Source organism: Fukomys damarensis, unplaced genomic scaffold (genome assembly GCF_012274545.1).
Source record: "Fukomys damarensis isolate Sample0158 unplaced genomic scaffold, DMR_v1.0_HiC HiC_scaffold_17, whole genome shotgun sequence".
Classification (NCBI taxonomy): Eukaryota; Metazoa; Chordata; class Mammalia; order Rodentia; family Bathyergidae; genus Fukomys; species Fukomys damarensis.
Window position 1 is genome coordinate 8630362 of NW_022900929.1, and position 25891 is coordinate 8656252.

Consider the following 25891-nt stretch of genomic DNA (forward strand, 5'->3'; position numbering starts at 1 on the left):
CTTCCCCTACCAACATTCAAAACAGGTAAATCTCAAGCAGGATAATTACTTGCTGCTTTCCCAACATTGGCTCAAATAACACAAGAAGCCTACTTTCTCTAAGCACCTTCTAATCGTCCCCATTCCATGAGGACAAAACAAAGTAAAATCAAGAATGGGCCTCAAGAAAAATGCAGACCAACTAAAAGAGGTGATTTAAAAATGAAAAATGGCCAGTTCTTGTATTGACTCAGAGCTGAATTTATTCAGAGAGAGGCAAAACACAGTTTCCCCAAAGGGCAGTGTGCTGTCAGAGGTCTTCAGGATAAATCAAGTGTGACATGATTCACAGTGATGGATGCTGTCCTGGTGCATTTTCTTAGGCCATTTCTGGCTCTCCAAGGCATCGATTTGGGGGTACACCCTGGAGCCTTAGGAAATAAGATGTGGAAAAGACTGGGGCTTGGAAGGCTAGCAGCTGGACGGGTGAGAGATAAATGGTAACATTTGATGTGAAGCTTTGGGGAAGGAGAGTGGATTGGGAGACAATTGGATAATTTAGAGGCTAGACAGGCTTGATCCAGGGACCTTTTCTGCTAGGAAGCTTTGAGGAAAATGCAGATAGTTTCTTTCTGATGTAGCTAGAGGCCCAGCCAGCATGAGACCAGGGAGATGGATTAAAGACTTTTAAATATTTCTTCTAGGTTCTTTGATAGGAGCCATATCCAGAGTCCTGCGTGACCCCAGCTTACTGCATCACAGAACAACCCAGATTCAGGCTTGGAGAGGGATAAACATGCAGATTAAGACTTGCATACTGAGACAGAGTGAGGGGTTGCGGGGTGGGGATGAGGGTGATTATATGGAGGAGCCCTTGGGTGTTCAAACAAGAAAAGATTAGCAGGGCGGCATGATAAATATTGAATCTGGAGAAGGAAAAGAATACAGGGAGATAGACTTCCTGGGCACTGTGTTCAATAATTCATGATCTACTGGACTCAGACAAAGCTGTGTACCTGCTAGATCAACCTCGTCCTAAGATTTCTTTCTCTGAGCTTGGAGAAGTTGCTAACTCTCTCCATCCTGGCTCTTTCCAGCCCCAGATTCGATTCGAAGCTGATATATTTGAATGAAGATTAAAATGCAATAAAACTGGGAGATTTAAGGCTATGGATGCTTATAAATCTGAAAAGATCAGCTGAAACATAGAAGATTGTTTTATTAACCTAACAGTATTTCTCAAAGGATGCTCTGAGAAGACCAGTTTCTTAAGATGAATCTTCTTCATAAAACACACGTACAGATTCCACATAGCACTGTGGTCGCATAAATTTAGGAAATGTTTCATAATAGCAGCAAGAATGGACTAAGACAATGTTTTATCTTTTTTGGGGGGTGCTATACAAAGCATTTTGGCATAATAAAAGGTCTGGTAAGCCTTACACTAAATAAATTTGTTTTCTGTTATTTAAACAAGCATTTCCCAAACCTACTTGACTTAAGGAATCTTTTAGAAAATGTGCGTAATACTTTTTAAATCTTGTGGAACCAGTATTTCACAAAATAGTCTTTGAAGAAAATTTATGGATTAACTCTGTGATCTCTATTTGAACAGTGAAATACCATGAAATCATGTCTTGTTTGTTATACAAATTCTACTAGAGAAATTTGGAGGTTGTTCATTTACTTTGATCAACCTAGGTTGAAAAATCACATCATTCTGTACAAAAATTCACGTAGAGGTTTATCTATTATTGATCAAATTTACTTGTTAGCAAATCTTCGCATTGTTTTATTCTTCCTACTTAGCTGCTGAATTAATATTTTTCCTTTAAGTTCATTTTCTCTAATTTGTTGATTGTGTAATTAATATTTCAGCATTGGTGGTATCATTAAATATTTTAATTAATCTGGCTGATTTTTTCATAGAACTTTGATTATAAGACACACTCAGGATTCAAGGGTTTAAGTTATACTGACTTGTATACACATCACATCAAGAAGCTGGTGATTTAATTCATGCTGTTTATCCTCCTCACCCCTTGTTCCTACCATTTTCACTGAATTGTAAGTTCCTGCAAACTGTATTTGATTTGGGCAGTCTGCAAAAATGCATATGAGGGAGATCTGTACTTTGTAAAGCCCTCGACAGATGTAGAGTTATGTTATGAACTGGCTCAGCAATTCTATTGTTGAGCACCTCCTATGTGCCACATACCGTGTCAGGCACCAGGGCGACAAAGCAAAGCCACCTGATTGCTATAACCAGGATGCTTAGAGCTGGGGTGCAGGACAGTGGAGGAAAAGACAAAATGGCTAAATAACTTTGATAACTGATGTGACATTGGTACTTCAGGACACAGTAGGAGTGAAGAGGAGAATCACCCCACTGCAAGGGAATGAGTAGGAGGCTGTCTAGAAAGACCGGTCTCTGAGCAGTAGGTGTGGGTACATGAAAAGAGATGACTGGATAGGATGAGGGTAGATGCCCTTGAAAAGATGCTCAAGCTCTAGTAAGCAGGAGACTGAAAGTTAAATGAACAATAAAATATTATAATTAGATTAGAAAAAATTTAAAGGGTAGACAATATTCAGTATTGGGCAGTAAGTGGTGAAATAAATATTCCCATACACTAATGATGAGACTATAAATTGATAGATGCCATTTGGAGAGCTTATAAAACTAAGCATATATACATTTTTATTCAATGATTCTTTCTCTCCAAGAAATTATTGCATTCATAAAGAGAGAACACAGAATATTCACTGTGGTATTACTGGGAATAATGAGACTCTGGAAATAAGTTGAATGTCTGTAACCATTAATCACGATATGTCAACTTGATTGGATTAAGAAATGTCTAGCTGCTGGGCATGGTGGCTCATGCCTGTAATCCCAGCACTTGGGAGGCTGAGGCAGGAGGATTGCTGTGAGTTCGAGACCAGCCTGGGCTACATAGTGAGTTCCAGGTCAGTCTCAACTACACAGTGAGACCCTGTCTCAAAACAAACAAACAAATAAAAAAAAAAAAAGAAAGAAAGAAAGAAAGAAAAGAAACGTCTAGCAGGTTGGCAGAATATGTTTCTGGATGGGTCTGGATGGGTGCTGGAGTACTATGTCTGATCTGACCCTTCCCTCTTTGGTGCTATTCCCCCACTCTGCTTCCTACGCTTGGTTCCACCACATCCTTCAGCCATGATGTTTCTGCCTCAGAGCAGACTTACTGTGCAATGAATCTACTGAAATAATGAGCCAAATTAAACCTCTTCTTCTTTATGTTGTGGGTGTCAGGTATCGTGTCCCAGTAATGGGAGAGCTGACTAATACAAGGTCCATTGTCAGAGAAATGATCATACTATGATACACAAACCCGCAATGGACAAGAATGGAAAGTGCTCACAGAAGTATTGCTAAAGCAAAGTTTTTTGTTTTTTGTTTTTTTTGGTACCGGGGATTGAACTCAAGACCTTGAGCTTGCGAGGCAGGCAGTAGGATCACTGAGCTAAATCCCCAGCTTTGAGGATTTTTTTTTCAAAGTTTTGATAATATGTTATGCCCATTATGTCACTTGTGTGAAAATCTCAACAAAGTACTAATTTCACTAAGTATAAATACATGAGTGCAAATACCTAGAAAGTGTCTGGATGGAATCACACTAACTGATCACTTTTCTTCTGGGAAAGGTGGTGAATGGGGGACATACAGAGGAGAGTTTGACTTTTGCTTCATGTTATTGTTTAGATCTAGGATTTTTCGTGTGTCAGAGGTGGGGATTTTGGAAGGTGATCGGATCATGGGGTGCTGTACTCAGCAGTGCCTTCGTCCAATGATGAGTTCATGGCTGAATGAGCTGTTAGGAGGTGGAGCCTGGTCACTGGAGGTGTGCCTGAAGGTGATCAGCTCCTTTGCTTGCTATGTCCTGGCTGCCATAGGGTGAGGAGTGGTTCTTTGCCAGGCCTTTCCACCATGCCATTTTTGCCTTGGATCCAGTTGACCATGGACTAACCGACTACAGCCATAAGTTGTTGGTGCCAGGTATTTTGTCCCAGCAATGGGAGAGTGACTAACACACTTTACACACATCAGCATTTTTTGTAAAATAGAAATATAGTCATATTTCAAGTAATTAAAAACAAAAATTTAAAAATAAGTAGGGGTAAGGAAAGTCCTTCAGGTGCAAGGATCTATGGGTGTATGGTATGGAAAGTCCCTTCCACCAGGGGGCACAGAATTGACAGAGGGTCCTTTTCACCTGGGGCAGTTCCTGTGTGCCTGGAAGCCCTGGATTCAGGCCTTCTTACCTTCTCTAGGGCCATATTCTTTTTTCATTCTTTTTGATCATCTCATTACTGTAAGTATGCTATAAGACCTCTCATCTAAAGAAAAGTCTTCCTGATCCATCATACCTCCTCAATCTCTCCCCTTTTCAGGTAGCAGAGCTCATTGGAAGAACTTTCCATGCTCGCCTGAACTTACTTCATCATCTCCACCTAGGATCCTGACTCCACCTAACTGTAATGGTTCTGGCCCAAGTCTCCCCATGGTCTCCATCTTCATGCCCATCCACTTTCTTCAGCTCTTACCTTCCTATGCCTTTAGCAACATTAGGGTGATGGCCGCTTCTCCTTGGCCCCAGAGCCCCAGACTCTTCCAGTTTTCTGTTTACTCTCTGGGATGTCCCTCCTCAATCTTCTCTTCCTTCATCCCTGAAGGTGGGTACCCTACCTCTGCTCTTGGCAGCATTCTTTTTATGCTCCTTAGAATGGAGGTTCTCAAACTTTTGAGCTCAGAACCACTTTGGATTCCTAAAACAATTGAGGACTCCAGCAAGCTTTTGTTTATGAGTTAAACCTATCAATATTATCACATTAGAAATTCAAATGAAGAAACTTGAATGATCATAATTATTAATTCATGTTAAAGAAAAATAATGGACAATTTACCTGATAGCATAAATTTTTCTTCTGAAAAAATATTTTCCCTCCATTGTTTCTTTACTTTTGCATATCTCTATATGCAGGTGGGGGTAGTAGCTTTCTAATATACTCTTTAGATACAGAGGAATACCTTCTTTGATTCTATACCCCAACTCAACAAGTGGCAGCTTCTTAAAGCTTGATTATTTGCAAAGTGTAATCTGAAATTACATCAGTGAACTCTTTGCACCTTGTTATGTTAAAATGTATTGGTTTGACTTACATCTTAAATGAATCTTTACCCAACCATGATTTTATACACCACACATTAGTTATTTAGAAGTATATGGCTCAATGAGTTTTGCGGCTATTCTCAATATTGGTACATCTTATGATACAATAATGAAAAATCTCATTTGCTTATATTGCTGTATCTCTTAGAAAAGTCTTTGAGTATTAAGAAGCTGTCAAGTTCAGAGTACAAGACACAGATTTTCCAAAATTCAGATGTTTCTTTGAAACTCAAATTTTATGATTAGTAACCATCATTGTCACTTATTTTTCTTGAAGCAACAAGCTCATTTTAATAATTCTAAATAAAATATCTGTCATATATATATATATATATATCTAAGGTGGAAGAATCATAATTTGTTATACGGTATTTTATGAAAAATGAATGCAGCTCTCAGCTTACCTATGTGAGGGCTTCTCCTTAAGACAAACATTGTGTTCTGTTAATACTTTGTTATAGGGCAGAAATGCTCAGTGCATAGTTTGCATTTCATCAGATTAAATTATTTGAAAATCATGAACTCAAGTTTAACAAAATTAAATTTTTTTCTACTTCATAGGTAACTTTCAGTACTAGAGACTAAACCCAGAGGCTTTGACTGAGCTACATTTCCATATTTCTTTATTATTTTTTATTCTGAGAAAGGGTCTATCTAAGTTACCAAGATGCTTGGGCTTCAACTTGAGATTGAAAGGAAAAGTCTGAAGGATGTCTTCCCATGAGTTCGGATCCTTCCCCACATTCTCTTGGCTCATAACAATGCCAATATCTCTAATTAATTGCCCGGACTTAACTCCTGTATATAGGACAGACCATTCCAGACCAGGAGGCCCTCAGCTCCCGAAGAATAATCAAACAGCACAAACACGAAACAAACCACCGACCACAGAGTAAGTTAGATGGCCTGATTCCCGAATAGTGAGTTTGCAGCTTCCTCATTCTCTGCTAACTTTACTACGTCATACAAACCCCTAACTCTGTAAGAGAGTTGCTGTTCTGTCACTGTGGAGATAGCGTCCCCTCTCAGATCTCTGTCTTACATAAAGCCTGTTCTTGCTGCAAGTCTTTCTCTCTCTCCTTTTTATTTCTTACAGAGACCCTCCTGCCTCAGCATCCCAGAGTGTTGGAATTATAGTGTAAGTGACCTAACCCTAACCCTAAATATGCTATGTGTCCCACAGTTATGTAATTTTATTTAATAAAATACTGTATTAATAGAGCCTTAGATGGTGCAAGGCATTTTGCTGGCATCTTAGGGATCTTAGGGCTTTAAGAAGAGCAAATCCGAAAACACGGGAGATAGCTACATGAGGTACAGCAACACGATAGGATGTGGGAATGCTGGTGCAACTTCCGGGGTCAGGGGGAGAGGTTACAGAGCAACAGCCAATCAGCAGCAAGGAGAACAGAACAACACTCTCGGATTGGCTACTTGCAAACCTCCCTCTCCACCCCACCTCAAAGAAATTACAGAGGGTATCTGCAGTCTCTGTGAAATTGCAGGAGTTTCCCCAAACAATTATTAGTTAGGTTCTAAGGAAAAATCTGCAAAGATCGAGGCCATGAACTCTGAACCACGGCTTCATGGTGGGTATACTGACTGTACTTTTGTTCTATCTGTACAAACGGCTACACAGTGAAAAAGCCAGTACTATTCAGTATTGTTGTGCACATAGTTTTTAACTCATGGACCCCCTGAGAGGGCCTTAAAGACAGCCCTAGGGATGTGTGAGCCACACTTGGAGAATGACTGCTAGTGATTCTATCCCAACCCATCAGCCGCACCCAATGTCAGATGACCAGCCCTTTGTTATTATTATTCATTTGGTAAAGTATAATTATAATGAGGCTAATCATTTGCAATTATATCACATATAATTTGTGAATAATAGATTTAATAGGGTTATTCAACCCATTAGTGTTTAATACATACATGTCTTCTTTAAAATGTAAAATTAGGCTAACAAATCTTGGATGCAAATCCCTACTCCCCAATTTTCTGGTTTGAATGCCCCAAGTGACTTGGTTCAGAGCAATACACTGCTTCTCAAAATTGCTCTTTCGTAGAATGTCTGCCAGATAGGCGAAAATAGATAGCCTTTAACCCTCAGATTCTAGGACATTTCTCTTCAGAGACAAGTTAAATGTCCTTGAATAGCATTATGGTGCCCCTTATAACAAAGGCTCTGTCTATTTCTTTCTAAGCATTTGCTATATCTCAGCCCCAGTCTAGCAGATTTAAGGCAGAGGCAGAGAGAGGAACATCTGATTTAGAAAATTCCATGATGATCCATTCTTAGCACGCTAGTTTGGAGTGGTAACTTTGCTAACTGCTTTTGGCTTTCATGACTTTTTATGGCTGCTTTGGCTTGGTTGTTTTCTTTGTTTCTTTTAAGAATTCTGATTGCTGCCCCATTCCATGTCCCTGCCCCTGCCCCCAGCTGTCTACTGCACCTGTCCCTTAGCCTTAGCCCATAGAATCCACTGGCAGGACTGATTTCTGGTTCTACCATCATAAGAAGGGGTATAGAGAGTCATAATAACATAAACAACCCTCTAGTGTTATGGATTGTATCAAGATGTCCTAAAGCCTCATGCGTTTACAAGTGGGGCTTTTTGGAGGTGGCTGGATCTAGGGTGTGTGAATGTGGATTAAGGATATGTGAATGTAGATGAAGTGTGACTAACATTCCATTGATTGGTTTATCACAGTTCTGGGTCAGGATAAGGCGAAGGCCCACCCTGGGCATGGGTGGCATCAATCAGTAGGCTTGTAGCCTGGATAAAATAAAGGGAAGGAGAGGCTGCTGCTTGGCTGCTTGGCTTCTTGTTGTCTCCTGCTTGCTCTGCCAAAGACTGTTTCCCCTTGCCATGCCCCTCTGCCATGCTGCTCTGCCTTGGAGCCAGCTGACTATGGACTTAAATCTCTACAAATTGTGAGCTAAATAAACCTTTCCCCTTTTAACTTCTGAGTGTCAGGTATTTTGTCCCAACAATGAGAAAAGTACCTGAGACACCTGGCCTCACCAATCATGATCTTGAGAACATTTCAGGCTCTATGTTAGTCAGCTTTGCATTGCTGTGACCAAATACTTGAGAGGAGGAGAGGTTTACTTTCGGTTCACAGCTTCTGAGGTTTCAGTCCATGGCTGGCTGGTTCCATTGCCTTGGGCTTGTGGTGAGCCAGAACATCATGGTGGATGGGCATGGTAGAGAAGACTGATCACTTCTTGGCAGCCAGGAAGCAGAGAGAGGGGTAAAGTTCCAGGATGGGATAGTGGAGAGAGGAGAGAGAGAGAGAGAGAGAGAGAGAGAGAGAGAGAGCGCATTGAAGTCCATACCACTCCCTTTAACTAGGCCTTACCTCCTGTTTCCATCACCTCCTTTCAAGGCCACCAAATTATGACCTCATCAGTGTATTAAGCCACTGAAGAAGTTAGGGCTCTTATGATCCAATCATTTTCTGAAAGCCCCACCTGTGAATACCCAAGACTTTTGAGGAATGCTTGAGGTTCAAACCATAAAAGGTTTTGACACTTAAAATTAAGCCAAGTCCTATTTCAAAAGACAGGCCAGTTTAGGGATGGAGAAAGGTATGTTTGGTGAGGAGACACAATAATTTCTCTAATGCTGCTAAACCAAATGGCTCCATCATGTAAGATTATGTCTCCCTGTAAGATGGCAACTGAGTGAGTGACACTCCCAGCACCATGATGCCATCATTACTGTTCACAGAACCAATCAGAAAAGTGTGATTTTGGGCCAATCAGAAACTTGATCTTTTCAGTCCTTCATGTGAATCTGGTGCTGTGCACAGGACCAGTGAGATGTTGTTTTCAGTCCTTCCTTTCCATATGGGCACAACTATTTAAACAGACTATATTTTTGATCCTTTGTTTACATGTGATGGGAAGCCTAATGAGTTTTTTGATAGGACAGTTTATATATGGCATGATGCCAAATGACTGATAGGATGATTTTCCCAATGCCTTATTTGCATGAAAAAAAATAACCTAGGAATTTTGGTTACAAAATACTCCATTCTTTTCTCCTGGGGGTTGCAATGAGTCTATTTCCTGTCTCCCTCTTGCCCTGTAGAGTGTACTTCTTTCCTGCCCTCAGTAAATGTACACTTCCACTGCTTTCTCTGTGTGTCTAGTCTAATTCTCTGTTTGGAGCACTGAGAACCTGAAAAGAAGCCCTATGGGGACTCTCCATGGTAACACATATACCCATTATACTTGAACATTGGAGAAAACTTCAGAAATCACTTGGTCCAACTCAACTTCATCATATCAACAAGATCAAGGGCTACCAAGTGTCCCACCTGGGGACCACACAGAGCTCAGAGCACAGAGCATTCTTGTGATGTAAGTACAGACTTCCCCTTCATGGCAAGAGCGCTGGAGTTTCAGATATAGCTTTTGATGAGAAGCCCCTCCCTTCTTGTTGAAGTTTTAGTATATTTCCATCCTTATACCAATGTTACTGGACCTCAGCCACTTTAGCTCCAGTGCATTTTCCTGTCATACGAAATGCCTTTGAAATTGATCTGAACTTGAAGTACTAAGATTTTCAATCTTTTAAAAATGCTTTTTTCTTCCCACGTACAGTCTCAGTATTCCTCTCTATTGTCGAGCTCTAGACCCCTATGGAGATTTTTTTTCTCCATTTTTTACCTACTCAATTTCTTCTTGAATCTCACTGGAAAAAACAAAACCATGTGTTTTAAGGGATATCATTGTTCAGTTCTCTGAAGTTGAAAAATCAAAAGATTTTGATAATGTCTGCTTAACTAAAGGAACTCCAGATTTGTTTTAAAACCAAGGGGCCTCATGCATCTTTTAATACATGCATCTAATTTTAGTGACAGTTATTTTCATCCCGAGGAGAAAATACTACATTTTTGAGTGGGTGAAGGTTATAAAGGAAGGAGAGCAAAGGGACCATCTTCTCTTCCAAATGGCATCTTTGTGCTCTCATGAGATGTGTCTTCCAAAGAACACTGTTCACACCCAGGTGGTGAGGCCGATCACAGGGTACAGGAAGGAGGTTCTACAGATCCAGGTGAGTAGAGAAATCTGTCAATTCTGTCCCATGTTGAGAAGCATCTGTACTCAAGGGACATCTGCCCAACCTGTCTTTTGTAGGCTGTGCCTGAGGACACAGTGCTGCTCCTGGGCCAAAGTTATTTTCATTTTCCTGATCCCACAAGTTGAAAACCTTTATATGTGCTAGTCTCTCTCTCTAATGTTTTTGTACACCTTATAATTTTTATTCCTCATTCTAGCCTAGAGTCTCTGCAGGTAGAATCCACACGATGGGATGGCTTAGCAGTAATGACTGCTATGCGGCACATACTGAGTAGTGATGTCTAGGACATGTCATGCTGCCTTGGTTTCTGCCTAATGAGGAGACCCATTGCAATTCAGGTTCCAAGTAAAGAATTTTTCTTTTTTCTTTTGTATAAAGAAGAGTTAGGTTAGTGGTTCTGCCGCCTGCCTTGCAAGCTCAAGGACCCAAGTTCGATCCCCAGTACCCCCCAAAACAAGAAGAGTTAGATATAGTCTTTCCCATTCCAGCCAACCAAGTGGCAGAGAGTACAGACATAGGAAATAATAAAAACTATTGGTGATAAAATAGCTTGTAGAGAGGAGTTGCAGGTAGGTGAATGACCAGCTGTAATCAGCTCCACAGCTTAGAGGTACCACAGATAAGGCAATACCTAGAGTTCACTCTGAGCAGTTGGATGAGTGGACTGAATTTTTTGTAAATAGAGCATAGAGATTAATACAAAAAGGTGCTAAGTCAATGACACAGAGGATTTTCACCTAAGCCACACCCAGATGGCTATTTCTTAGTAAGATGGTATGAATATGCCCTTCCAAAAGTTCATGAGTTGAAAATGGGATCCCCATTTATATGTGGGTGGCACTTGGGGTGGGGCACTTGGGAGGTGGTTAATATTAGATGAGGCCATGATGAGATTCAGTGGGTTTTATAAGAAGAGGAAGAGAAATCTGAGCTATTAGGCTGCCTCGGTCAAGTCTCATGATGCCCTCTGCCCTGTGAGGATACAGCCAACAGACCACATGAGATGCCAGTGCCCTAACAATGGACCTCCAGGCAGAGAGGAGGGTGGTCTGCTGGGCTCCAAGAAGGGTGATGGGTGGACACTGTTGCAGGGATGGAGGGCTTGAAGAGTTCTCCACCAATGAGGGCACAAGCCCTAGTGTCAGGACAGAGCACGTACATAAGAAAAAGGGAAGTTCGATTCCCGGTACCAAAAAGAAAAAAAAAAGAAAAAAGGGGAGTTGACTGTCCTTGCTGCCCTCCATAAAGACTCAAACCACTAAACATAGTCTAACTGGGGGCAGGAGCTAAGTTGAGGCAGAGTTTTGGGGAAAATTCTATTTAACAGAGACAGAGAAGTTTCGAGTTGGCCCTACCAAGAGATAAGGAAACAAAGTTTCTACCAGATTTGCTGGGCATGGAGAGGGGTTTTCTTTGAATGACTCTAGTGAAGATGCAAAGTAGTCAACAATTAATGATAAATATCTGAGTGGTGTTTCCTTTATAGCAAAAGGTGTCTGGGCTCTGTAGGACTCATACATAAATTTAAGCTTCCATTAAAAGGTCACACTCATACTTGATTCTTTCTGTTATGATCATAAAGGTCTTGATTGAGAGAAATTTCCAGATATTTTTACAGATCATAGCTGCTTGGGTCCTTAGTCATTTGTCATCCATGGTTATGAGCTCAAACAAAGGGATAATGGCTAGAGGGAGCCACTCCTGCACACAGGGTACAAACAGTGCATGAAGGTTAGGGGTTATGGCAGGAGGTCCCTCCCACCAAGTCACTTTGCTCGTTACAATGTCACCAGGTTCCATGAGAGTGGGTCCTGCCACTTATTAATAGCTGTGTGGCCTTGGGCACATTTCTTCATCTGTCTACTTCAATGCCAGACTCCTCAGTTACAAAACGGAGAAAACACTACCACTTACCTTGCAAATAGATTAAGTGAGATAATCTCTACGTAACACTCCACACAGTGGCTATCACAGGGTCTCACTATGTAGTTCAGACTAGCCTTGAACTCACTATGTAGCCCAGGCTGGCCTTACACTCATAGCAATCCTGCCTCAGCCTCCCCAGTGCTGGGGTCACAGGTGTCCACTACCACGCATGCCTCTTCTCTATTCTTTTCATCACTCCAATCTTAGTCCTTTGGCGTTTGGACCCCTTGGTTTACACCCCCAAAGGAGGTGGCTGCTGATTATCGCATCAAACACTTCTCCCCAGAATCCTGGGGCTCCCTGTGAGGCCTCTTTGACACGCTAACCTTGGGTTATCATTGTTGGGACATCTGTCTCAGCTACTGTACTTATTGTAATTGACTGCAGAGACAATAAGCATTATCCACTTTGGAAACCCCTATCGCCTCTGTGGCCGATTAGGTGATAAGGATTTAATAAGTAAAGTGAGTGAATAAAGATAATAATCAAATAAATTAGTCATGGAAGGCAGTGTCCTTTGTTAAACAAGACCACTGTGTGTTGTAGTATCTATAGACACCCGTCCCTTGGGCGTTCTGGCTTTTACAGATCTGGGTAAGTCAGGCCCCTTTCCTATTCGCCCTACCTGTGATTTCCATGGCTCATATCCTGGCAATTTTTGGCTTTCTGGTGTCGCTGCTCTGAGAGAGGGCTGGCTGTGGCCTGGTATTAGACCTAATAGCAAATTTCTTTCTCCTTTTTGATACAACGAAGCATTTGTCTGTCATATTCCTTGTGGTCATTAACTTTTAACTATTTAGGGGATGTTGGGAAAGGTGTTCCCTCTGCTGTTTTTGGCTTTCTACCCATAGGGATGCTTGGAAATCTCACCAGCATCCCAGGTATAGGCCCTGGAAATCAGAGCCGGGGCCCCAAGTAAACACCTCCCGGCACACAGCAGGTCCACTCCCACTGTGCGGCTTCCTTTTATAGATTCATAGCCTTAAAGCCAGGTCCAGGGCCCAGAGACTTGCCAACTAATTTGAGCCATGACCTTTGTAAATATTCATTTTCTGAGAGTAAAAAAATCAAGTAAACTTCCTTATTTCTGGAATCAGAAAAAGGTGAATATTTTTCATGTAAACAAAAACCCTTCTTCCCACCTGCAGCAGGAACTTTACCTTTTCATCAGCACTGAGAAAAATAAAAGGTGACTGACATCACACCACATGATGGCAGGGGTCCATCCTCTTGTGTGTCACTCATGTTCTTGAACAATTCCTAATAGCTCTTGCACCAGCAGTCACACAAACACACAGAAGTGTTTAAGGCTGTGCACACATACCCACTGGTGGAGTCCAGAAATCCTGTAGCACCGGAGAGCTGGGGCCAGTCAAACTCATCAGTAAGAGCTGTTGGCAAATTGGAGAAAGAATTCTAGAGAGAGAAAAGAAAAGCAAAGCGTCATGATCAAAGTGGTCACTTGTTTTATACAGGCAATGAGAGTGTCCATGACCAAAGCTTGTTCTTTGACTCTTTTCTCTCTCTCTTAGAGGTCCTGGGGATCAAACCCAGGGCTTTCGCCATTTTTATTTTGAGATAGTGTCTAACCAAGTCACTATGTAACCCACGCTGGGCTGGAACTTGTGATCCTCCTGCCTCAGCTAGCCAGAGTGATGAGTTCATAGGCTGAGCCATCACACCCAGCTCTGCCTCTCTTTCTTTAAGAGCCTCTGGTGTTTAAAGCACACGGCTAAACTTTGACCTTCACCAGAGGATTCCCAACATGCGGCACCTCCTGTGAACCCCATTCCGCTCTTGTAAAGCAGGAGGGATACGTGGCAGTTCACACATCTGAGAGTGAGAGTTTCGTCATTTTTCAGTTTAGATGGTCAGAAAGTTGATTGCCATAAAAGTAATTACCCTGAAATATAATACCCAAGCCTCCACAAAAATGCTCCTTCAGGGTTCAGATCTACACCCTTCATCAATAAGGTGGTGCCCCTGGCCTTCTGGGAGGTTGCAGACATTTCTGAGGATTGAATATGGTTCCTTTTCCCCCTCAAAGACGCATGTGTACTCAGGACAGACCGTGGTTGCAGGGGGTTCACAGACACCTCTATGTCTTGAATATAATTTGGTCCCCCTGCAACTTCCACTGGAGTTTAATCTTCACTAGGAGGTCTTAAGAGGTCAGAAACTTAATCTACTATGGTCTTTGGAGATGGAGGCCTTTGGGAAGTGTTAACAACAATGGAATTCATTGGAACTGCATTTCTGTGGCCGGTGCAAAATCACAGAAGAAAAATATGGTCGGCTAGGACCTCTTCCTGTTCCTTTTATATGTGGCTTCTGGGAACGAGTCCCCTCTGTGATCTAATTTCTAGAGATAGCTTACCTAAGCTGGTGTGTTTTGGACAGGGTCGCTAGACTTTGCAAATAAAAATTTAGGCTGTTCTGTTAAATTTGGATTTTAGGGAAAACAAGGAATAATTTTTAGCATTTGCATGTTTTATGCATAAGTATACTAAACTTTTTTATTTGTTGCTGATCGGAAATTCAAATTTAACTGGGTGTCCAAAATTTTACCTGGGAATTCCACTTTGGTTAAAACCCTAAAAGCCAGCATTCCCTTTTTGCCTTGGCTGAGAGGAAACCTTGGTGAGTGGCTGCAGGAGGACTCTGTGTTTCTCCACATAAGAGTTGCATGCTTTCTTTGGATGAACATGAAAATCTTGAGCCCTCTTTAACACTATTCTGAAGTTTGCAGTGAATTAAAGTTAGTGCCTTAAAACAGTTCACAGGCTCCTGTTTCTACCTCTCTTCCTCCCCTGTGATGATTCTGCTCCTGTCTTTTACAGAAAATCTGACACTGAGGGGAAAAAAAGCAACATGTACATATCTTTTATTAGGCCTTTGAAATCTATGCATTGTTTTTTCTGATTAAAAATAGTATATGTCAGCCATAAAAATTCAAACATCATAGTAATTTACAGTGTAGAAATGAAAGTCTCTTGTCACCTTCCCCAAAGACGTGACCATCATGGAATGGTCACTGTTAAGAGCATCACAGTACCCAGTGCATATAAAATCTGTCCTAGGTCTTTACACCTGGAGAAAACTCAAGTAATCTTCCCATTAGAGTCTTAGAGAATGAAAAGTCAAAACAATTTCATTTCTCAATTGTAGACTGCGAAAGAGTTGAATTTTGTCACTCCCAAAAGATATGTTGATGTCCTAACCCCTAGTACACCAGAGTGTGATCTTACTTGAAGACAGGCAAGTGCATATGTAATTAGTTAAGACGAGGTCACATTAGAATAGGGTGCATCCCTAACCCAAAGACTGGTCTTTACAAGGAGAAAAGGAAGAGATACAGAAACAAACACACAGGGGAAGTCTATATGATAAAGGAGGCATGTGTGTGGTCAGTGCCTCAAGGAATGCCAAGAAGGACCAGCAGTATCAGGAGCTAGATGAGAAATATGGACCAGGGTCTCCTTAAACCCCTTGGGAGGAGCCAACATTGCTGATTTCTTGATCTTGGATTCATGCTTGTAGAACTCTGAGATGATACGTTTCTGTTATTTCCAGCTGCTACTTGTTTAGGGCACATTAGGAAGCTAATATGAGACCTGAATTGAATAATTTGCTTGTAGTTGTTATTCAGAGGGCTGAGATATAAAGCTCCACTATGTCGATTTACTTGTTAACCTAAGACAAATGACAAACAAATGAATTAAAACACAGCCATTAGCCTATGGTGTCGTATGTATTTTCCATAGATCTCTGGCTTCCTCTCTTCCTCCTTCCTCAGGTGCCTCTTCCTTTCAAATGCCAAACCCAAGATTCCCATCCTGTTCTTATCCCATGTGTGGCTTCCAGCTTGGTGGGGTCAGGAGGAGTGGCAGGAAGGATGGCTCCCTGGAGACACCTGCATTCAGAAGATTTATCCTTCAAAGGAACGGAAAGTAAACTCGCTGCGTCTCAGAGGACCCTGGAGTTCCAAAGGCTGGTACTTTGTCATCCCCTTGTGGCTGGCATCCATCACTTCTTTCTCAAAACTCCAGCATTACCATGGCTCTACTACTATTCTCCGTTCTGGTTTTTAATTTTTCTGCCACTATGAACAAAAATTTCCTTTGCCTTTTATCTCTTACCTACCCCCTGCCATCTTTCTGCTTATAATGTGTGTTTGCTATAGGATCCGAGGATATTCAGTTCTGCTAGGGAGGACAAGAAAGACAAACAGGATGGATGAAACTTATAAGCTGTGCTAAGCGGAGACCATGAGGAAGCAGGAGGGTTGTGAGATGTCAGCAGAATTCATGTGCTGTGCTGTCAGTCACCTGTACAACCTTTTAGAAGAGAAGTGAAAGGTATACTCCTGGCCCACCCCATTCCCTCACCCTTTCCTCTGCCATCTGTGCAATGGTGACTGGAGGCTTGGAGCCAGGTTTCTGCTTGTGCCATTGGCCACATTGAAGGACGTGGTCAAGACCTCCGCAGGCATAGGGAGCTATGTTTAATTCCTTCTGTAGCTGTAAGTAATAGTGCAGGGATGGGATTCTGAGCATGCTATCAAAGCACGGAATGTGCCTTGCCCTGGGAATCACAAGATCTGTCTTCTCTTTCTGATGCCACACATAGGTGTGATAAAAACATGGTGAATATTTAAATTAATATTTATCACAATAAAAGACTCATTGCCAAGAATCCCCTTCAAAATACTTCCCTTTCTTTGGACACAGTTATCTGACCATTCTTGCCATTTTCTGGAGCAGTTCTGGAAGTACTCTTTCATGAGTGTCTTTAGTTGTGCTGCCCTGGATGCCTCGATATCCTAAATCAATTAAAAATATTTACCCTTCATGGTTATTTTGACTTTGGGGAAGATCCAGAAGATGCACTGGGGAGATCCAGTAAACAAGGTGAATGAGGCCACACTGTAACATTCCTATGAGCCTGCTTTTCTGTTGGATGACACTAGGCAGCAGCATTCACGGTATTTTTTTTAAACATACTTTGTACAAACACTCATGAAAGAGGGCTTACAGAACTGCTTTAGCAAGCAGTAAAAACAGTGGGATAAGTATATTTGAAGTGAATGGTATTCATAGTAATGTGTCTTTTACTGTGATAAATTTTAAAAAATTTAAACCTTCACCGCATATTTTGATCACTCCTTTTACAGTTAAAACTCCATGATGTAGATAGAATGCCTTTGGAAATGTGTCCATAATCCATACAACTCCCATTCTCAGTCAAGTGGCTGGTAAAGTTTTTGCCTCCAATGGGGGAAGAGGAGGAGGGGTAGCTAGTTAAGGACATGGTAGCCAACTGTATCTTTGGGATTGGGGTCTCCATGCCCCAGTGTTCTCCCAGTTCAATCTCTCTGATCGCCCTCAATCTCTCTGGAGGAAATGAGTCAGTCTTGACTACTGAGGAGAACCGTTTGTCCTAGTCAATGCTGGCATTTTTCCCACTGGATCTTAAACTGCCATGGACAGTGCCTGGTGCTGAATCACAGCTGGGACCAGGGTGAGTTTGTGTCCTTAACTGTAGCCCTAGAAGGCCTAGGCAGACCAGGTTTATCACGGTGGTTTCATTAACTTCAAAGTAATACAAAGCTGTGTTTTCCTGATTGAAGCCTGAGATTCCACTTACAGTGTTGCTATGAGGTTTTGCTCTTTGTAGCTGCACATATCAAGGAAGATGTAGCTGTAACAGTATCTCAGTTTCAGCAACTCTGATGACTACAGGAATAATATCTGGTTCAGCAGACTGATAGAAAGACCAAAAGACACAGTGAGAAATAGGTTGAGAGGCCGGTATGCAAAGCACTGTGGTTAGGACGGACCGCCGAGTGCCCCTTTCCAAGAGGGCTGACAGAAGAAGAGAGAAATTTATTGTCAGGTGACAAAAAAGAGTTGAGCAGCAGACTCAGTATATTTCTTCCTTTGTAAACATGGTAGATAAAAATGAAAAGTAACAGCCATTAAATGCAAATGCCTTATAGGCTTTAGCAACAAGAGAATGTTTAAGTCATTTTACATTAAACACTGACTGCCTTATTCATGCAACATTATACCCAAGGTATTTCAGGCATTTAAGGCAGGAAAAATGCAAGTGAAGATTTCCATCAACAACTCCTGTTTATTCCTCTTGAGCATCCATGTTCTCAGGAACTCATTTTAAGCCTGTCTTAAATGTACATACGTGGAAAGACTTAATATTTACCAAGAAAGAATTCTGCAAGTTTAATGAGTCTGAGCAAGTCAGTGAGGGTTAGGTCAACTACTGCATTGCTTCCTATTTTCCTCTTGACTTTTATCGATAACATTCATGTGTTTTTATGTCATAAATGGAACACATATGCTACCTTTTGTGTAATATTTTCCTGTAACATCAATCTCTTTCTCTGCATTCCCTGGCATCGAGAAAACCCACTTGTTCTCATTTCTGGTGAATATTGAGTAAGCATAGCGATTTGTATTTGGAAATGAGCTAGAGCTGTCATTTTGCTAAGTAACTGATGTTTGGCTTTCTTGAATCTCTGCTAAGTGAAAGCAAGAATGATGGCATCGATCACACAGTCCTCTGCTTCTGCCAATCTCCTGTTGATAAAGGGAAGATCCTGGTGGCTTTGATTCACTGTCTGCATGTGCCCTTCCCCCTGCAGCAATGCCGTAGCCAATCTACATAGTGTATTCACTTTCCTAATATGCTTAATTGGATCAGACTTAGATTGATTATTTTCAAGCACTATAAAGTTAGGGGGATTTGCAGGTAATTACCATTTAGAAAAAGATATGGAAAATATTACCATCAGTTAAACAAATCATTTAAATTATTTTCCAGGAATTAAACCCAGAGAGAATAAAAGGGGGTTGTTATTTAATCAGAAAAGAAGATATCTCTTGGGTTGGTGTTTTTTTTTCCAGCTTTAATTGAGTTTATTGGTACATTTTAGGGATACAGTGCAGTTACATTCATTATTGGGATCTTGTACCTCTACATGACAAGTCTTGATTCTCATTTTTTCCCCTTACCCCTACCCTCCCTTCACCCCTCCTCTCCTCCCCATCTACAAACACTTTATTTCCATCTTTTCATTATCTCACATTTTTTCTTTTCCCTTATTACCCTTCCCCTACCCATCCCACCTCTCCTATACCTTTAGCTCCTTTCTTCCCATTTCTAAATGTCAGTAATCTTATTAGGATCCTATGTATTATTGCAGATTATTCACACCAGGGAAACTATTCGGTATTTACACATGTGTGACTTATTTATTTCACTTAGGAGTATATCTTCAATACGTATCCATTTTCCTATGAATGAATCTATTTTCTCATTCTTTATGGCTGAGTAATATTCCATTTTATAGAAAAACCACATCTTCTTTATCCAGTTTCCAACGGATGGGCAAATGGGCTGTTTCCAAGATTTAGCTATTACAAACTGTGCCGCTATAAACATGGGTGTGCATACTTCTCTGTGATATGATTTTGGGTTGGTGTTTTAATGACACACCTGGGAGACCTAAGAGGAAGACTAGGTTTAGTGTTGAGGTCAAAGACCTCCCAGTACCACTGGTTTGCAGCTCCTTCATTGTCCTGTAGGTGGCACACATGAGGCTTTCCCTTTGTTTTAAACCTTTCAGTCCTACAGTGTGACCATAGGGCCACCACACTGCTACCTTGCCCAGACCCTCCTCCCATGAGTTAGTGCTTTTTCTATACAAACATCAAATTATGAAACTTAAAGGCCCCTATAATCCTCAAAAAACTTTCCAGCCCAGGTCCCTTTCCTTCAGGCTTTGCGATGTGACTGTGTCTCGCATGTGATACTTGAATGTGCTTATTTCCTAGGTAACTTTTTGCATTGTAAACCAGAGTGGGGAAGAGAACAAATATTGAATACCTCCTATGTGTCAGACACTGAATCAGGCAGCTTGCACAAATTGATTTAAGAACATAACTCTGAGAAGCAAGGGCTTGTCTTCTTCTTTCCCCTTTCCTCCTCTGCCTTCTACAAGCACTTTAGCGAAACTGTCATTTATGAGATGCTGGATGTTTTTACCTCTTAAAAAACTGTACACATCTTTGCCTTGGACATAAGGTGGTAAACTTAATGGCCAAGCCCTAACCCAATGAGTGGTATGGGGAAAGACCCCTTATCATGGGTGCTTCTGGCTGCTGATCTGGGCCCAGAGAATTTCTGTTGGTAGAAAAATTTCACACACAGCACTGTGCAGGCCCTGAGAAAAGCTCTTGTGAGCAGAGCTCGGAGGGAATTTGGTTGACTTGCCAATGACACAGATCTGGTAAGAAGTGGAGCTGGAACTTGACCCAATTTCTGGTGGAACTAGGAAGAGAGAGGCCAAGGCAGACTCATTGTCCTTAGCCTGTAGTAGTCCATTTGTATGTATGTGGTGCTCACTTTCTCCCCAAGCTGTCAAATCCCTTTCAATTAAAAAAAACTGGCTAATCTGGGTGTGCTAGTTTTAAAATGAGTCTTCCTGGTTGCTTGTTTAGAGGGTGGTCTCTCAGAGACAGCACTGGATAAAGAATTCAGGAATCCATGAATAACCCAAGACTTGGCACCATCTGTTTCTTCTCTGTTTCTGTTATGGTTTGTGTCTAGATTTCCCCCATAAAGCCTCATGTGGTCATAGGTGGGGCTTTTTCGGGAAGTAGCTTGATCTAGGGTGTGTGACACTGGAATTGATTCATGGTGCAATGCTAGGCTCAAGGGCACTAGGATTAAGGGTGTGAGTGCTACCTGCCCTAAGTAGTCTGGATAAGATAGAAGGGGCAGAAAGATGCTATTAAGGTCTTTTGTTGCTTCTGCTGTCTTCTGATTGCCATAAACTGTTTCTTCTCTGTGATACCCCTCTGCCATATACCACCCTGCCTTGGAGCCAGCCGATTATGGACTGAAACCCCTACAAACTGTGAGCTAAATAAACCTTTCCCCCCTTTAACTTTGAGTGTCGAGCATTTTCTCAGCAATGAGAGAAAAGTAACTATGACACTTTCCCTTCTATGGAGCCATGTCTAATGGAGGAAGAGTACAGAATGAGTACTTTGGGGATAGATTCTGATAGGACATGAGGCCCTATGCAGATACCACATACACTGCACTCCCACATGCCCAGGGAGATACTGGGAACAACACACACAGCTGCTCTGCAGGTCTGTCTGTCCTTGGAGCCAGCAGGTGGAGCTCAGGGAGGAGATAGAAGGAATGTACCATCTGGCTTCTGCCTGTGTAATTTCAGGCTTCACTAGATTAGGCAGCACTGTTCTGGAAAACTAACATTTTGAGGTAGACACCTTCAAGAAAGCAATTTAACTCTGCAAGTTTGATTTGTAAATCTTACAATCCCATGTGCATGAGATGAGTCTCATATGGTAGGAAGGGCCTTGTTATTAACTACTTACACTAGCTTGGACACACACACACGCGCACAGAGATAGAAACACACCACTGATCAGCCTGTACTGGGAATTCTGCTGACCATCACATAAGGCAGCTTGGGATCCTTATACAGGGAGCTCACTGTATAATGAGGCACAGTCAATGAACAACTTCCTCTCTGGTAACTGAAACACATTTCTCAACCTCTCTGTGCTTCAGTTTTATTACTAATAAAAATGAATTAATAATATCACCTATCTTATCTGTTGGTCACAAGGATTAGACAAGATAAACCATGCACAAAGTAAGTTCACAAAGTGCCTGTTAACAGTATTAATAGGGTACTAGGTCTACACAGAAGGGGCATATATGGGGCTTTGGGAGAGGATTCTTGAAACAGGCATTATTTACTGTGAGTGGTATAGTCTGAATATCTGTGCCCCGTGAAAATTCAAAATATGCTAAAACCTAACACCTAGTGCTGATTTTCTAAAAGATGGGCCATTGGGAAGTGATTTAGTCATCAGAGCTCCATGGTCACTGGTGAGATTTGAACCCTTATAAGAAATGGTTGGGCGGGCTCCCTTGTCCCCTTCCACCATGCAAATACACAACTAGAAGATTCCATGTTTGAAGCAGAAGCAAAACATTACCAGCCACTAAACCTTTCTGTGCCTTGGTTCTGGACTTCCCAGCATCCATAACTGTGAATAATAAATTTTTGTTCCTAAAACTAAGATGGCAAGTCCTGAGAGACTGGTAGGAGGCAGCCAGTGACTGAGGGTTTGGGGAAAAGTAATTCAAACATTGGTAATGCCACAAGCAAAACCCAAGACTAAGCTCACTGTATTATGTCCAAAGCAGATCAACAAACACCACGTGTGTCAGTTATCTACTGCTGTGCAACAAATTACCCCCAAATTTAGCATTTTAAAATACACTGCATCCAAACAGAACAGTAACAAAAACCACACAGCAACCATAAGGATGCCCATTTAAACTTCAGCTTAAGCTAAATAAGCAAATTTTTTGGGAAAAAGTAAAGCATTTTATCTTTGATCAGTGCCAGTTCCAAAACTTCAGAGGGCAATGAGGAAGCTCTCAAAGAATTCTAGCAAAATAACATTAGTAAATATAAAGAAAACAGAATGGCAGAGACTCTAGATCTTTCATCATTTTACCCGAATAGAGTTCTTTGTGTTTTTTTTTTTTAACCTTGTCAGCTCCTCTTAGTTTCTTCCTTTTCCTTTTTCTATTATTTATTATTTAAGCTCTAGCTCTATGATTTATTTATTCAATGAATGAGTCAAGGGACACATTTATCCAACTGATTCATACCAAATGAGAACACACTGTGCTTGGGCTCTTTCTACTGAATTCTGTGACTTCTATAATTTTTTCCAGGTGATTAGAGAACAGTATCCAGACTTCAAAAGTGAGAAACAAGAGTTTTATGTGTCCTGCTTTTACACAAAGACAATCACAAGTCAATTTTTTCATGGGGCCAGTGGAACAAATTCTTTCACAAAAAGAAAAAAATCCTCAAAGGGCCAGAAACAAACAACCAGAGGTTCACATCATGGAAGTTGCCTCTTCTGATCTTTGGTTTTGGAAAGCTTTGGTTACTTCTTTCACTTATTGATTGATTGATAGTATTGGGATCTAACTCAGGGCCTTCGCACTGAGTTACTTTTAATTTTTAAAAAACTAAAAAAATTTTTTTTCAGACAGGATCTTGCTAGGTTGCTAAGTTGCCCAGGCTGAACTCAAACTTGCAATGCTCGTGTCTCAGTCTCCCAGAAAATTAGGATTACAGGTCTGCGCCACCGTGCCTGGCTAAGATTTGTTTATTTCCAAGGCAGGCAGGCTGCCATTGGTCTACTCTAGGGTGTGGTTTTATTTTTCTTACAAGTCATGTCTGGAATTTGACACCAAATGATTCCCAAGTCCCAGTCCAGTTACAGGGGTGAGAAGGTGGGGAGGCCTCACTGGGACCTCCTAATAACAAGGCCTGCTCTGGATGGTCACTCTACACTGTCTTGGTCACACATATCTCATTTTCTTCCAATGTCTCTTTCACCTTAGCCCATGAGACCATCACTCAGAACCTCCCTACTCCATCCTCTGGGCTTCCATTTTTGTCCCTGGGTAACTGCACTGGCCACTGGCCAGGTGCCCACCCCTTCCCTCTCCTCCTACCACCTGCAGCAGGAGGCCCCAGAACTTCTTAGAAAGCTCCTTTAAAATTAAAATCCTGATCCTGATTAAGTGGTCTGTGGTGGTAACTGAATGGTTCATGGTTTTAATAAGTGGCGACTGGCTGAGTGGGGGCCGTGCTGATCTACAGGCTTCTGTGGCTACGTGGTGTCATTTATACATGACATCACCCACTCTCTCAACCGTATCTCTGTCCCTCTCCTACTCATCACCATCCTACAGCTTCCTGAGCCCTAACTGCCTCTGCAGAGCCCTGGGCTTTATTGCAGCTCCTCCTCTTATACTGGTACCTGCCCATGGGTCAGGAGTTAGCTAACTCCTGTCTTCCTGTGGGAGGAGCACCCACGCCCACCTGCCCTTCCTATTAGGTGTCTTCTCTAAATTCTTACTCTGCCTGGTGCAGCTTTAGCCAACTGCATCCAACCCATCAGCACTGGGCAGGGTTGGCACACATTTTCTGGAAAGGGCTGGATAATAAATATTTCAGGTGTGATAATAAATATTTGGTGTCTTGTGCCAACTTGGACATGCTGTTGTAATGTGGAAGTGGCCACAGATGACATGTAAATGAAGGACAGGACTATGTTCCGGTAAAATGTAATTTGCAAAGACTGGTGGGCAGTAGTAGTTGGCCCGAGGTTAGTTTCCTGACCTCTCTGTTCTAGGGTCTGAGTCTCTGTAGACTCAGTTTGTATTCAGGCTCCATATTTAACTGTATTTATTGTCTTGGATAAGTTCATCAGCTTCTCTGAATCCCAGTTTCTTTATCTAAAGTATACATGATAATGGAGTCCTTTGTAGGATTAGCTGCTACAACCAAATACTGAGACTGAGGAATTTATAAACACCAGAAATTTATTGCTCACTGTTCGGGAGCATGGGAGGCTTGAGATCAAGGCACCAGGAGAGTGTGTTTGGTGAGGGTTTGTTCTCCATTTCATAGACAGTGCCTGGTTGCTGGGTCCTAGAACTTTTCTCATAAGGGCCCTAATCCCATACATGAGAGTGGAGTGCTGACGATTTAATCACATCCCAAAGACCTCACCTCTGAACTCTGTTAACACTGTGAGTTAAATTCCAAAAATGAATTGTTTTGGGGGGCCACCTACATTCAGACCATAACAAAATTTAAATGAGCTAGTTTCAAGTACAATATTTGACAGTGAATACTTGAATTACCAGTGGTGTGACATACACACAACTTGGGTTATGACTGGAATTTTAGTTTTAATTTATGACCAAAGTCTTGAGTCACAGCCCAAATGCTAGTCATTTGTTCTTCCAGCTGGTCTCAGATACAGATTTAACCCTTAAATGGAAGGAACATTACAATATCCTTTCCTGTGTGAGGTTAATTGAGAAATCCTGGGCCATTGTCTCTCTAAGGACACTGAGATCTGCCTGTACACAGGAGAGAGACTTTGAAGGCTGTGTAAAAGAGCCTGAGCCTTCAATTGACCAACTTGAATTACAACCAGCCCAAGTAAATGCACTGAGTTTGTAAGTCAAGGGATCCACTGTATTTGGTAAACACAAGATAATATTTACATGCTATTATTATTATATTGTGAGTTTGCTTGTCCATCTTCCCAACTAGACTTAAGCTCCTTGCAGCTAAAGACTGTGTTTCTACCCCTAGAGCTCCAGTGGTCCAACTGTATCCATTTTCTCCGTCTTTAATGATAGAGTAGTGGTAGTTGGGTGCATGGCTTCGCGGCCAGAAGCTATACTCCTAAATTTCTGCTGCAGCCTGGTGTGACCATTTAGTAGACTAGGGTTAGGGGCAATAGGGTTTGGGTTGGGGGAGAGTGGTAGATAACTCTCTGTGCCAGTTCTTCCCAGCGATGTGAGTGCACTTACTTGGTCCTTTTTGCACCCACAGCGGGTGGTGGCAAGACCAGGAGCAGCCACCCTAGAGGCAGGGATGGAAGCTGCATGTTGAGAATGCAGTGAGTGTCCTCCTGCCCTGGACCACCTCTCTCTGGATTGTTATATGAGAGGAAAGCACACCCCCATCATAAGCCACAGTACTTTTGGACTCTTTTTTTTTTTTTTTTT

The 25891-nt window shown here is 41.8% G+C and overlaps 1 protein-coding gene across 1 annotated transcript in view; it reads right to left on the reverse strand.

Moving 5' to 3' along the window:
- The window catches only part of Aoah (acyloxyacyl hydrolase), a 201426-nt gene that overhangs the window by 58440 nt on the left and 117095 nt on the right, over window positions 1–25891 (reverse strand). Inside the window, exon 13 of the mRNA XM_033764834.1 lies at window positions 13536–13627. Within this exon, the coding sequence (XP_033620725.1) occupies window positions 13536–13627 (92 nt within the window). The remainder of the gene's footprint in view (window positions 1–13535; window positions 13628–25891) is intronic.